The sequence below is a fragment of the Hakea prostrata genome, chromosome 5 (assembly GCF_041222555.1).
Source record: "Hakea prostrata isolate BN-2017 chromosome 5, UWA_Hpros_2, whole genome shotgun sequence".
Classification (NCBI taxonomy): domain Eukaryota; kingdom Viridiplantae; phylum Streptophyta; class Magnoliopsida; order Proteales; family Proteaceae; genus Hakea; species Hakea prostrata.
Window position 1 is genome coordinate 14,373,713 of NC_142604.1, and position 11,814 is coordinate 14,385,526.

Sequence of the window (11,814 nt, forward strand, 5' to 3'; positions counted from 1 at the left end):
GGGGGGGGGGGGGGGGGGGGGGGGGGGGGGGGGGGGGGGGGGGGGGGGGGGGGGGGGGGGGGGGGAGAGAGAGAAAAAAAAGTTTCTATTTTCATTGTTGTTCGGGGGCTCGGGTCTTGGTTTGGTTCGGGGGATAAACATTTTCATTGGGGGGGGGGGGGGGGGGGGGGGGAGGTTGTGTCGGGGCTGGGCTTGGTGGTCGGGATAAACATTTCATCGGTTCGGGGTGACTGGAGGAGAATCACTTAGATATACTTCAATGTTCAGGTTCTCTGGTGGGAAGTCAGAGTTTTGAAGCGCCCATTTGGGGACCCCCAAATTCAGTTCCTCGAACACCTTGGCATGGCAAACTTCATGGTGAGGGTCGGTCTCAAACGTGGGGTTCAACCTCCACACCTTGTTCTGCCCGTCATTGTAAGCCATGGCATTATAGTTCACCATTAAGTTGCTGAACGGCTTTGAATTGAGGTACTTCCACATGCAAGCCTTTTGGACATCCGATGGCAGATGTTTGGGCTGGAAGGAATCCTCATATCTTGGAGTGCATCCCTTTCCTTGACCAAGTCATCAATCTTGGTGTCCGATTCCGAAAGACCCCTAAGCAAGCTTGCGGCCTCACTCTCCAGCTCCCCGATCTTGGAAGAAGTTGTTGCAAGTTTTATTTTGTCACCTTCCTAAGTTTGGAACTATCCTCCCGAAGGTGGCAGGGTTCTTTTTCTTTAACAACAACTTCTTCCTCACAGCACTTGGACTGAATGTTGAGATGCTTGATCCTTGGCAACGCCTCCATCTACCTATGGAAAACGTCTGCAATCACCCTGCATATCAAGGATGTTAGAAACATAGAATCAAGTTTGGGAAAGAAGGAGAAAGAGTCACAAAGACTTACTTGACTGAAGAGTTGATAAACTCTTTGTCAGGAGTAGCATCAAGGGTCTTGAGCTCAGCAGGCATCCGAGCGTTGGCAGCCCAATCCATTGCCTTTTTCGGGTCCATGGAGACACAATCATATACCAAAAACTTCTAGGGAGGTACATAAGCATCCTCAACTCTCCTCTTCTTGGAGACAACATCGTTGAGGAGATCATGCTTAATTCCTTTTTGTTAGTACAACGTTGTCGTGAGTGGACTCCGTGACGTCGATCGGGGCTTTTCTTTTTTCGGTGGTGGCGTGGTGAACCTTAAGTACCCCCTTGGGGGCTGAAGGAGGAGCTTTGGGGGTTGGCTAGGCAGGTTTGGCATCTTGCCTCTTGGCACAAACTACCCTATCTTCAGCTGCTTCATGACCCTCAGAGGCCCTGGCTTTAACTGCTTTTGGGTTATATCTAGGAAGCACTGCAAAAAATAGAGAGACAATGGTTAGAATAGTAATTAGAAGAAAAAGAAGAATAGGAAACAACAAACAACAAAAATTTTGAAGTATGATCGGGAATCTCACTGGGGGCTAAACCCCACATTTGGAGCACGGCCTCGTATTCCACAACAAGTCCGTGGATCTCCTGACGTGCTTAAATTGACTTTATCTTTCAAACGACACTATCTTCGTTGGGAAATAGGGCCAAGGGGCAATTCGCTTGAGTATACGAATCTAGTTGATTCCAGGTGATCAGAACTCTGGTTTCTTTGTCTGCCATACAAGTCTACCTATTTAGAATATCAGCCACATTAGCACTAAATTTGTAAATCAACCATGTGTAATACGTAATTTATTTTATAAATGTAAAATGGTTTTTCTGAATTTTCTTCTTGCTGAAACAAATTGTAGCATTGTTCCCATCTCAGTGATGACACACTACATGCCACATGAACTCAGACGATCTTTTGGTTGATGTTCAATTGCAGAAAAATCCTTGTAATGGGATGGTATCCAAAGAAGAAGAAAAAAGACAAAAAACAATTAGTTCTTTAGTGTTATCATCTTTAACTATCCAACATAAATTGCATGCACCTCTACAGAACTCCTTTATGTTTTTTTTTCTTCTCTTTTTTTCACATTCCTTATTGTACAAGATCTGATGCTTGAAATAATTTTTCTCTCATCTATATTTTTAGTTACTTGGAATTCCTACGGACGCTTGAAGAAAAAGTTGATGAAGACTGGGATGGAATTTCATCATCTCTTGAGGAGATACGCAAATCGTTGCTTTCAAAGACAAGATTGCCTGGTTAATATGACTGCAGATAGAGAAACTCTGACAAACTCAGAGAAATATTTGAGTAAATTTGTTGATTTGCTACCTGGCAAGCAACCAATCAAAATAAATTCTTGGGAGGCACGACTTTCTCCAGTAAACGAAGCAATTGTAGTTCCTACTCAGGTGAGAATAATATCTTTGTTTTACCTCTTTTGTTTCAAACACTTATGTGCGTTATAGTCTATCATGTTCTGTCATTTGCACAGGTTAACTACGTAGGAAAAGCAGCAAATATATATGAGACAGGTTATCAGCTCAGTGGTAGCTCATATGTCATTTCCAAATACATTAGCAATACATGGTTGTGGGACCGTGTTCGGGTCAGTGGTGGTGCATATGGAGGGTTCTGCGAGTTTGATACACACTCAGGTTTAATTTTGACATAGATTTATGCATATATATGAAAACTTTGCTTAACTTTGCTAATCTAGAAAATGATCTTAAGGAACTAACTGATGATTGTTGATCTCTACATAGGGGTGTTCACATACCTTTCATACCGTGATCCCAATTTATTAAAGACACTTGATGTATATGATGGAACTGTGGACTTCCTAAGAGAGCTGGAAATGGATGATGATACTCTTACAAAATCAATTATTGGGACCATTGGGGATGTGGATTCTTATCAGCTTCCTGATGCCAAAGGTTATAGCAGGTAAAATGAATTCTTATCAAAAGATGCAGACATGTTCCTTTTAGAATCTCATGACTAACTTAGTGAACTCAATCTTGTATTTCAGTTTGTTGCGCTACTTATTGGGTATTACAGAAGAAGAAAGGCAACAGAGGCGTGAAGAGATACTATCAACAAGGTAAAAGTTGTGTTTTTCCCTTTTGACCTTGTATTAATTTAGTTATTACACCTAGGCAGAGCGAACATGCTCTGATGGTGATAGTTGGCTCTACCATCTGGTTTATCTTCGTTTATGCCCCCACTCTCTCTCTCTCAGCATGTCGACTTTCACCTTTTTTCTCTTGGTTGGAATTATTGATAGAATGGATAGACTCTGCTGCAATTCTCAATGTTGTCATGGGGCTTGTCCACGTCCACCGCTTGTTGCCAGATGTGTGCCCGATATAGTATTTGCTTTGCACAGGATAAAATCATATGTGAATTGTTTACTTGAATCACTTTCATAGGTTAGATTGACAAACTAACCTTTACTTTGTGCAGTGTGAAGGACTTCAAGAATTTTGCTGATGCATTAGAAGCTGTGAAAGAAAAAGGTGTTGTGGTGGCAGTGGCATCCCCAGATGATGTTACTGCAGCAAATGAAGAACGCCCTAATTTCTTTGATGTGAAGAAAGCTCTGTAAAGAAATACCAATTGTACATTCATGCCTAGCTTTGGAAGCTGTTGGAGCAACCACATCTGGTACAATATTCTTTAAAATCAATCCTTCCACCCAAAAATATATTCACACCTTCTGTGTCTTATGCATGAGTGAGGTTCCCCTTTTTGCCAGTCCAGTATTTTAGGACTGATCATCTCAAAATGATATATATGTAATTAACCTGGAAGTGATATCTCAGCAGCCACTGCACAAGGTCAAGGGTTTTCTCCTTTCTTGTCCTGGTGGTGGGAGCAAAATAGAGTATTTTATGTCTTTCTTTTGGAGGTGTTAATGAAGTCTAATTGAAGTCCCAGCTCTCTCTCTCCCCCCCCCCCCCCCCCACAATTCGTATCCTCCCTCTTGTAGAGGACATTAAAGTTGTGGCAGCAAAATTCCTGGGTTTTATTCACAAGTATGTACTAGAAGCCCTAACTTTCTAGTGGACAATCTGGTTAGGAAGACCCTTTTGGTTTCAAGCCTGAAAGATTGGTGGGTAATCTCCAACAAATAATGGATTATAATCAGCAGATGACTTTTGCTTCATAATATTCTATCCCTTGGAATAGTATAATTTAGAATCCGGATCATCACCCCCGTTGGTGCTCTGTGCTCTCCGTCGGTTTTACCACCACAAAATTGGTGGGCCCTACAGCTGAAAAATATATATATATATAAAAAAACTCCTATCACCCACCTTTAGGCCCCCTATATTTTGGGGTGGAAAAGCCGTCAAAGTGCTCTCCGACGGGGTCGCAGATCACCTTATGTTATTAAACCTGATTGTTCTCCCCGAGCCCTTTTCTTGATAAGTCATCGGAATTCATTAACGTCTTGGGATTGTTTATTAGAAAATCTGTTCTCAACTATTAGCAAGTGAAGGCGCCATGGTGGATGTGAATCAGTTCATTCTCATTCACCATGAGGCTATACATGCAAAGAAATTTCAGAAACTGTATGGCTTGAAGCTAGCATGGTTGGAGGGTACTTACAGAATAAAAAACATTAAAGGTTCTGTAATGAATTGTGAACTTAGCAAAGTCGTTTACCAAACAATTATGAAGATCTCCCCCTCAGCCCTGAGCCCACCCCCACCGAGTTGAATCACTCCAAGCTTTTGTGAATCTAAAGTCCAATAGGAGCCCTCTTAATCACTCAGAGAAAGGCCACCTTTTTTTCAATTTTGCTTCAGTAGTGCCTCATAAATGCGCTTGACCATCAAACGCACCCCGTCCGATCTAATTGGACGGTGCGCATCATCCCTCCATTAAAAAATCAATAAAACCTCTTAAAGCATGGGTTTTGTGGGTTCGGTTCGGTCCAGCATTACCCTTGATGGTCCAAGTTGGGCGGTTCGAGTGGGTTATGTACTACTATTCCATACATAATGGTTAATACGTTTTAAACAGAATATGTACATACGTATATACGAATTTTAAAAACCAAAACCAACCCGGTTCATTTTCAATTTTCAAAATCTTTTGAAATACACAAAACCTCATCTTTACTGCCAGTCTCATTTGTGCGTCAAAAAGGAAATCGAGCTCTGAAAATTGAATGAGAGAAGAACAGCAAGCAAGCAAGAAATCGAAGGAGAGAAGAAGAAGAACAGCAGTTGGTGTTAGTTGAGAACAAAGAAGAAGAAGAAGCAGAGGAGAAGAAGAAGAAGCAAGCAAGCACCTGTTGAGAATGAAGTCGAATCAGAAGAAACAGCAGCCCTAGTTCGAGTTGTGTAAGGTTCCTGCGCTGTGAAGACGAAGAAACCCTCAAAACCCCTCAAATTCAAAACCTTCTGTGATAAACCCACAACAACACTTCGTTATTCTTCTCGGTCTCTCTTCTTCAGATAACTGACTTTAGTTAAGAGGTAACATTTCATCTGGATCACTTGATGTACTGGTTGGTTTTGTTGAACACAATAGGTTGAGTCTGGCTTTTTATTTTACTAAAACTAAATAAAAAGTGATTTGTACAGGTTGGCTTTTTATCTTCAAAGACAAACTTCATTGTTACTTAAAACTAATTAGCCTTTTTCTTCCTTGTTCGATGCATCTTATTTGCATTTCATGATCTCGTTGATTCTTTGAGGCTTTTGTCCAGTAGCATTTGGAAAGGAAACCAATAGATCTTTGCATAGAAAAGTGAATAATAATATTAGGAAAATATAATTCCCATAGGAAAATGGTCATGGACCAATTTGAGAGAGACTTCAAGTACCAGATCATTCCACCACCAACCATGCGACAAACAGGGTTATGCCAAGTTTTCTACAAGTCTTGTATTAGTTAATGTCTGTGAGCTTGAGCACAGACCAATCCTGTATATTTTGTGACTTCAGGGCAGTCCTTAGAAGTTACTACCTACAATCAAACATTGAAGCCACATCTATCAGCATCCAAAGGTTTTTTCCCCCCTTTAGATATGATTCTTAGGACTCTATGCACTATTTTCTTTTCCAAAATTTATTCCTAGAACTTTCTAATAAATGGCATTGCAGCTAATAGTTCTGGTATTCTGTTTTTGGATACTTTTTTGTCTGGCGTTTTTTACTTTCTTGTATATACTGATGGTAAAATTTTAATCAAGTTATGAGGCATTGACATTATGCTGGAAGCTTATTTTTTTCTTTTATTTTCTTGTGTTGGTGAAGAAATGCCTTTTTGTTAGAGGTATGTAATGATATTTGTGAACTGTGAATGATTTGTACAATGTTCCAAGTTCCAAATAGCATGGTGTGGTGCATGCTTTGGTGGGTGATGTTTTAAATTGGTTGTGCCATCTATGAAAGAAATAAAGAGAATGCTTGGTAATGAAAGATACCTAGGAACTTGGCATATAGAAACTGAGCCAGACCTTGATTGTCTTCATGATAAACTAAACTTTGTCAGCAAATTAACGAACACATGATCTTGTCGTTTGACATCAGGCCTCTTTTGCTCATCATGTTGTTGTGTTTGTTGATTCAGTCTTTTCAAGGTTTTGTGGTGCAATAGAATAATGGGTTAAGAATAACCATGAGAGGGAAAAAAGATCTTAATGAAGATTGTGTTGGCCCCTTTTGTTTGTTGTATGGAGTAATGCTATTTTGGGTTTCCTTCTTAGCATGGCTGCACGCTTCTCTGTTCTTGTGGTCGGTTTCTATGAGTTTATGGGTATTGATGTTGGAATGACAACCTTGATTTAGTTAACCATTACTTTAATGATTACAGATTCTTTTTAAGTTGGTAGTGTTAATGAGAAAAGAAATTGTTAGTTTGACTTGGTATTATTGATGAAGTAAAATGCTGCCGATGATGGCTTTGCAGGTTGGATGTGCTTAGCCAACTTAAAGTGTTCGAAAGTACAGATTACCTTTTCAGTGTTAATTTTCTTCATCATCTTAAATTCAGCATCATTGTGGTCCCTTCCGAATTCACCTGATCGGCTTATACTGAGATACCTGAGAGATTTGCTGCCAATTCTAATTTCTATGCTAGATGCACGTGGTTAGGTTTTTTGTAACAAAATAAAATTTTGGTGCCAGCCTTTGGATGAGAGCCCTTTCCTACCACTCTTCAGATTGCCATTGTTCTCCAGTTCTTTAAATATGAGTTGATACTGATCAAACCCGTTTTGTCAAGTAGTAGTTGTTATATATCGTATTCCAAGATCTCTTACTTTTGTGATGTTTTTTTTCCTTCTTCTTTAATGTGCTGGCTTGTTTAAGCATGTTGTTGAAGGAATGTGGTTCACTTCTCTTTGCAATCTTTAGGATTTGTTTTGACCTTTGTATTGCTCCCTGCTATTATTTGGTGTCCTTCTGCCAAAGAATAGAAAACTTATTAGGCTTCACAAGTCGGAAGAATATTTGAGTGAAATAGAGCTGTATCATCCAAGGTTAGGAACTGGTTAGTATGATGCACGAGGGCTTTCTTTAAGTTACTAAGCTGGTAAAAAAGGTGAACACTTGTCTTGGCCACCTATCGGATTTTGTTGCTATAAATATCTTGATTTTGAAATGAAACAGGACTTTGGTTCGTTTTTCCTCTTCTCTTCTCGAGCTTCTCCAAGTTCTTGTCAATATCTTGGGAGGACTGGAGAAGCTCGAGAAGCAGCAGGTTGAGGCAGCGGAGAAGACAAACCAAAGTTGTGTTTCATTTCAAAATCTAAAGCCTCAACATTCAAATTCAGCCGCCCGCCTCAGCAATAGCTCTAGGGCTTTGCTCTCGTCCGATTACAGGTGCGAATTTATCCCAAACAAGTTCAATTTCCTTCGCTGTTTCAGTGCGAATTTTGCTTCTTCTTACTTTTTTTTGTTCATTTGAATTTGTTCCCCTTCCAGCTACTGTGGTTTCTCGAAACAGAGAAGTGGTTCATTTTGTCTTTATGTTAGTTTCTTAAGTTGTAGAGGTTCTTCTATGTTTCTCGAGTATGATTCCAGATCTGTGTGTTAATCAATTTTTCCTTCATTTTCTTTTATGTGGATTAGAGTTTTTGACCTAAGTTTAAGCAGTTGTCAGTGTCTTTTGTTGAGTCGATTACAATGTTTAAAAATATATTTTGTTTGTGGTTTTTAAGATCTGCTAATTGACTACGACTTGCACTTGAATTAGTCTAAAATTTTCCATTTCACTCCCATAAAGCCACAATTAGTTAGGACTTTATCCTGCACTCCTATGATGAAGTTTGGTGTAATGGAAGTGATGCATTACGTTTGTCTAATCAAGCTAATTGGTATTTGGAAGATTTTATTTTGTCATGTGGATAGATTCTATAGCCTTTGGTGTCTGTTGTTTTGTTCTATTATCAGTTGTTTTGAAGATCTTCTTTTCCCTTTTGTCAGTTGATTATGAAGTTAGTTTTTGTAGTTTCGTTCTCATCATATCAGTTCTTACTTTTGATTCCTTTCCTGGCATGAAATCTTATATTTTCCAACTAGGGATTTATTGAAGCTTTAAAAGTAACTGTTCGATTTCAAATCTGCTTCAGTGTTAAATATCTGGTTTCTGTTATGAACCTTCATGTGGTTTTAGTAATTGGTTTTTGTTTTGATTTATTATAGTCCTATTGTGAGTTTGATGTCATACTCTATTGTTTTAAGATCAGATGCGATTCTCTTGCAGCATATTAATCATATATCATTGCTGAAAGTTGTTGGTTTTTGATACTCTTAATTGCCAATTTTGCTATTGTCAATCGCATCAGTGCGGTTGACAGTAGAAAAGTTGCTTAATTGCGGGTTTGAATCCCACTTGAATAATTGGTAATAAATTTATAACTTCTAATAGTTTGATTGAAATAACCGTATTCTTAGTGGGATAACGTTATTAACTTTCAGATTAGTCCATTGGATCAAACTCATCTTTTGAAGTGTTGTACTAGACAACTAAAGTGGCATCATATCAACTAAAGTGTTCCCGATAAAACACATTGTCCATTATTTCAAATCTAGTCCTAGATCTTTCCTTATGTTATTCAGTTTTTTTTATTAAGTTTGTTGCTGAACTGAAACTCCATCGGATCATACAATCTGGCTTGCAGATTGGTTAGAGCTTTTACTATGTTATTCTTCTACTTTTGTCGCATTTAGTGACTTTAAAATGTCATTTCTATTTGGGTCTGAAAGATGTTTGTTGTCATACTGTTTTTGTGTTTTGGACTTCCTTTATTATTTACTTTTGATAGCTGATGATGCTGTGGATGTACTTTAGCCTAGGGTAAGATGAGTGATAGTGCAAATAAAGGTTTTATGAGTTAGAAAATCTAGTTATGTACCTTTAGTATACCATTATGGTCAACTAACATGTAGATTGCTGAAGAAGTGGGTCCTCAGTCTAAGAAACTCAAATGCTGATGTTGTTATGCAATTTGTGGATATTTTATCACTTCATTTGTGAATGTTTAGAACTTAAACTACTTCACTTTGATACTTTTTAAATTTTTGCATGTTTTTTTGTTAATGGTTCGTAGTTGAACTTGTTAGGGTTTGTAAATTTGAAGCATTTTGGTTTTAAGATTAGAGGGTTCTTTCCCTCTCTTTGTGATGTGTTGAGGTTGGGTGGATGCTTGGCACATGGGTGTGGAAATCTTTGTCTTTAATATGACTTGTTGGGGCTAGCTTTCAATTCAGGCCAATGGTTCGCATCCAATTTTGAATAACTAATGTGTGGACTGAATGTTTTTCATGGTTAGAATGCTTGTCTTCTCTCTTTAATGTTGTGTCATCCGTAGAATTATTACTTGTTTTGTTATACTTTAGTTTCATTGTAATAATATGTTGTTTAGCTAATATGTTTTGTCATTTATGCAGCAAAAACCATTATAACGTCTGAGGATGGCTCCTAAGGGAAGCACTAAAGGAAAGGCAAAAGCAACAAAAGGCAAGGGAAAGCAACACCAAGTTGACATTTCAGGTTTAGTGGATGACGATGCCAGAGCCTCATTTACTTTCATAAAAGAGCAATCTATAGAAGAAGGAAGGGATGTAGACATCCGTTCCTTTGAGAGAAGAGGTGTAGCACAACGGTTTAGAGACATTGGGTGGGAAAACATACTTAAGTTACCTCCGAAATGTTATTACCAGCTGGTGAAAGTATTTTATTCTAATTTGAGATTCAAGGAGGAGGAGGGTAACTTATATGCCCTATCCAGTGTTAAAGGGGTGGAGATTTCCTTGAATATTGGTGAGCTAGGTCTTAGGCTAGGACTCTCAACTGAAGGACAATTATATATTTGGGAGCCTAGGAAGAAGTTTGATCACCTGATTGATGTGGGTCGCACCTATAGTGATATAATGGTTAACTACACGGGTGACACCCACGTGAAGTTGAAGAACCTGAAACCAATTCCTCATGCAATTGCTTACATAGTGCAACACAATATTATCCCACGTAGAGGTCACCGTGAAGGGCTAAGTTCTTTTGAAGCATATGTGAGCCATTGCGTTCATTCAAGGACGCCTGTCAACTTGCCATACATAATTATTCGCATGATGAAGTATGCGAAAGACACCCACAATCGTGCTCTCCCATATGGTAGACTCCTTACCCTCATCTTTACTAGCTATGGGATTGATCTTGAGGGGGAGGATTGTGAAAGTGGGAAGAATAAGAAGAAGAACAACGATGTTAGAATCCATGGAAGAAAATTCCATTTTGAGATGGCGGATGTAGGAGTGCAGCCTGCAGATGTAGGAGCACATGTTGGTGTTGATGCATACATCACTCGAGCTGAATTTGTGGGTTTCAAAAAGAAGTAGCATGAACCAGGGGTGATATGCGGTACATGCATCTGTGAGTGGACCAAATCGCCAATAACCTCAACCTCCCACAAATTCCGGAGTCCTCACCACCTTCGTCAGAAGCTGAAAGATCTAAATCATAATCTGAATAGGTTGATTATGTTTGTTAAATTTAATTTGGATGTTATGTGAAGGGGATTATTTGTTTGAATCCTTTGAACAATGTTTATTTAAGAGACAGTGAACAACTTGTAAGCATGTTGTATGTGATATATTTCTTATATTTTGTTATTTGACTATACTATGTGTGAGATACAATTAGAATATCAGATATTGGTTTTCGTTGTGTTATTTGACTATACTATGTGTGAAATACATTTTGAATAGATGTTTGTTTCAGTTCTGCAAGAATAATGACCTACATTACTGCCTAGAGTGGCAGCAAAAGTTTTATTTTCACAAGAACCATTGCTTAAAAGAGCTGATGATCCAGTGGCTTTGGTGAGGGAATATGTTGAACGGATAGAAAAATAGTTAGTTCATTAATTTGTCTTCTGAATTTGCTAATTGTTTCTAATTGATGTACTTGGTGGGAACTCATTGGTTATAATAACCAACATATTGTGCACCACCATTTGCCAAATCTTATGTCAATCTCAACCATCAAGTTTGTCACAGATTAGGGTATTTAAGCAAGTTTGTCAGATCTGGAGGTTATTTAAGCAAGTTTGTCACAGTTTGGCCAAAAGCCTGTTGTTTAAGTTTTTTTTTTTTTTTTATTATAAAAGAAATGTAATTTTGTGTTTCGACTTCATGTTTACTAATTGTGATGTACTTCATATCATTATTGTTTTGGTTAGTTACAGCTTTTTACGTTAATCATATTGTTCTATATCATATCAGTGAGGGTCAAAATAGATACATATGAGATCAATGGTTAATACTTATATGTACTTTTAAGACTTGCTTATCTCTTATTTTTTGTCTCCCCTGAGTTGCTAATGACCACTGGTCATCTGAAATATTTAGTAATATAATTAAAGAACCACAAACATATAGCTATTAT

General features: G+C 38.4%; 1 protein-coding gene across 1 annotated transcript; it reads left to right on the plus strand.

Annotated features, from left to right (window-relative positions):
• Positions 1–2,054: 2,054 nt before the first annotated feature.
• On the plus strand, positions 2,055–3,842 carry LOC149015335 (presequence protease 1, chloroplastic/mitochondrial-like). Its single transcript, XM_089157272.1, has 5 exons — positions 2,055–2,318; positions 2,402–2,564; positions 2,673–2,853; positions 2,939–3,010; positions 3,373–3,842. Exons 1-5 carry the CDS (start codon positions 2,091–2,093, stop codon positions 3,512–3,514), a joined length of 786 nt encoding a protein of 261 aa, XP_089013398.1. The 5' UTR covers positions 2,055–2,090; the 3' UTR covers positions 3,515–3,842.
• The last annotated feature ends 7,972 nt before the right edge of the window (positions 3,843–11,814 follow it).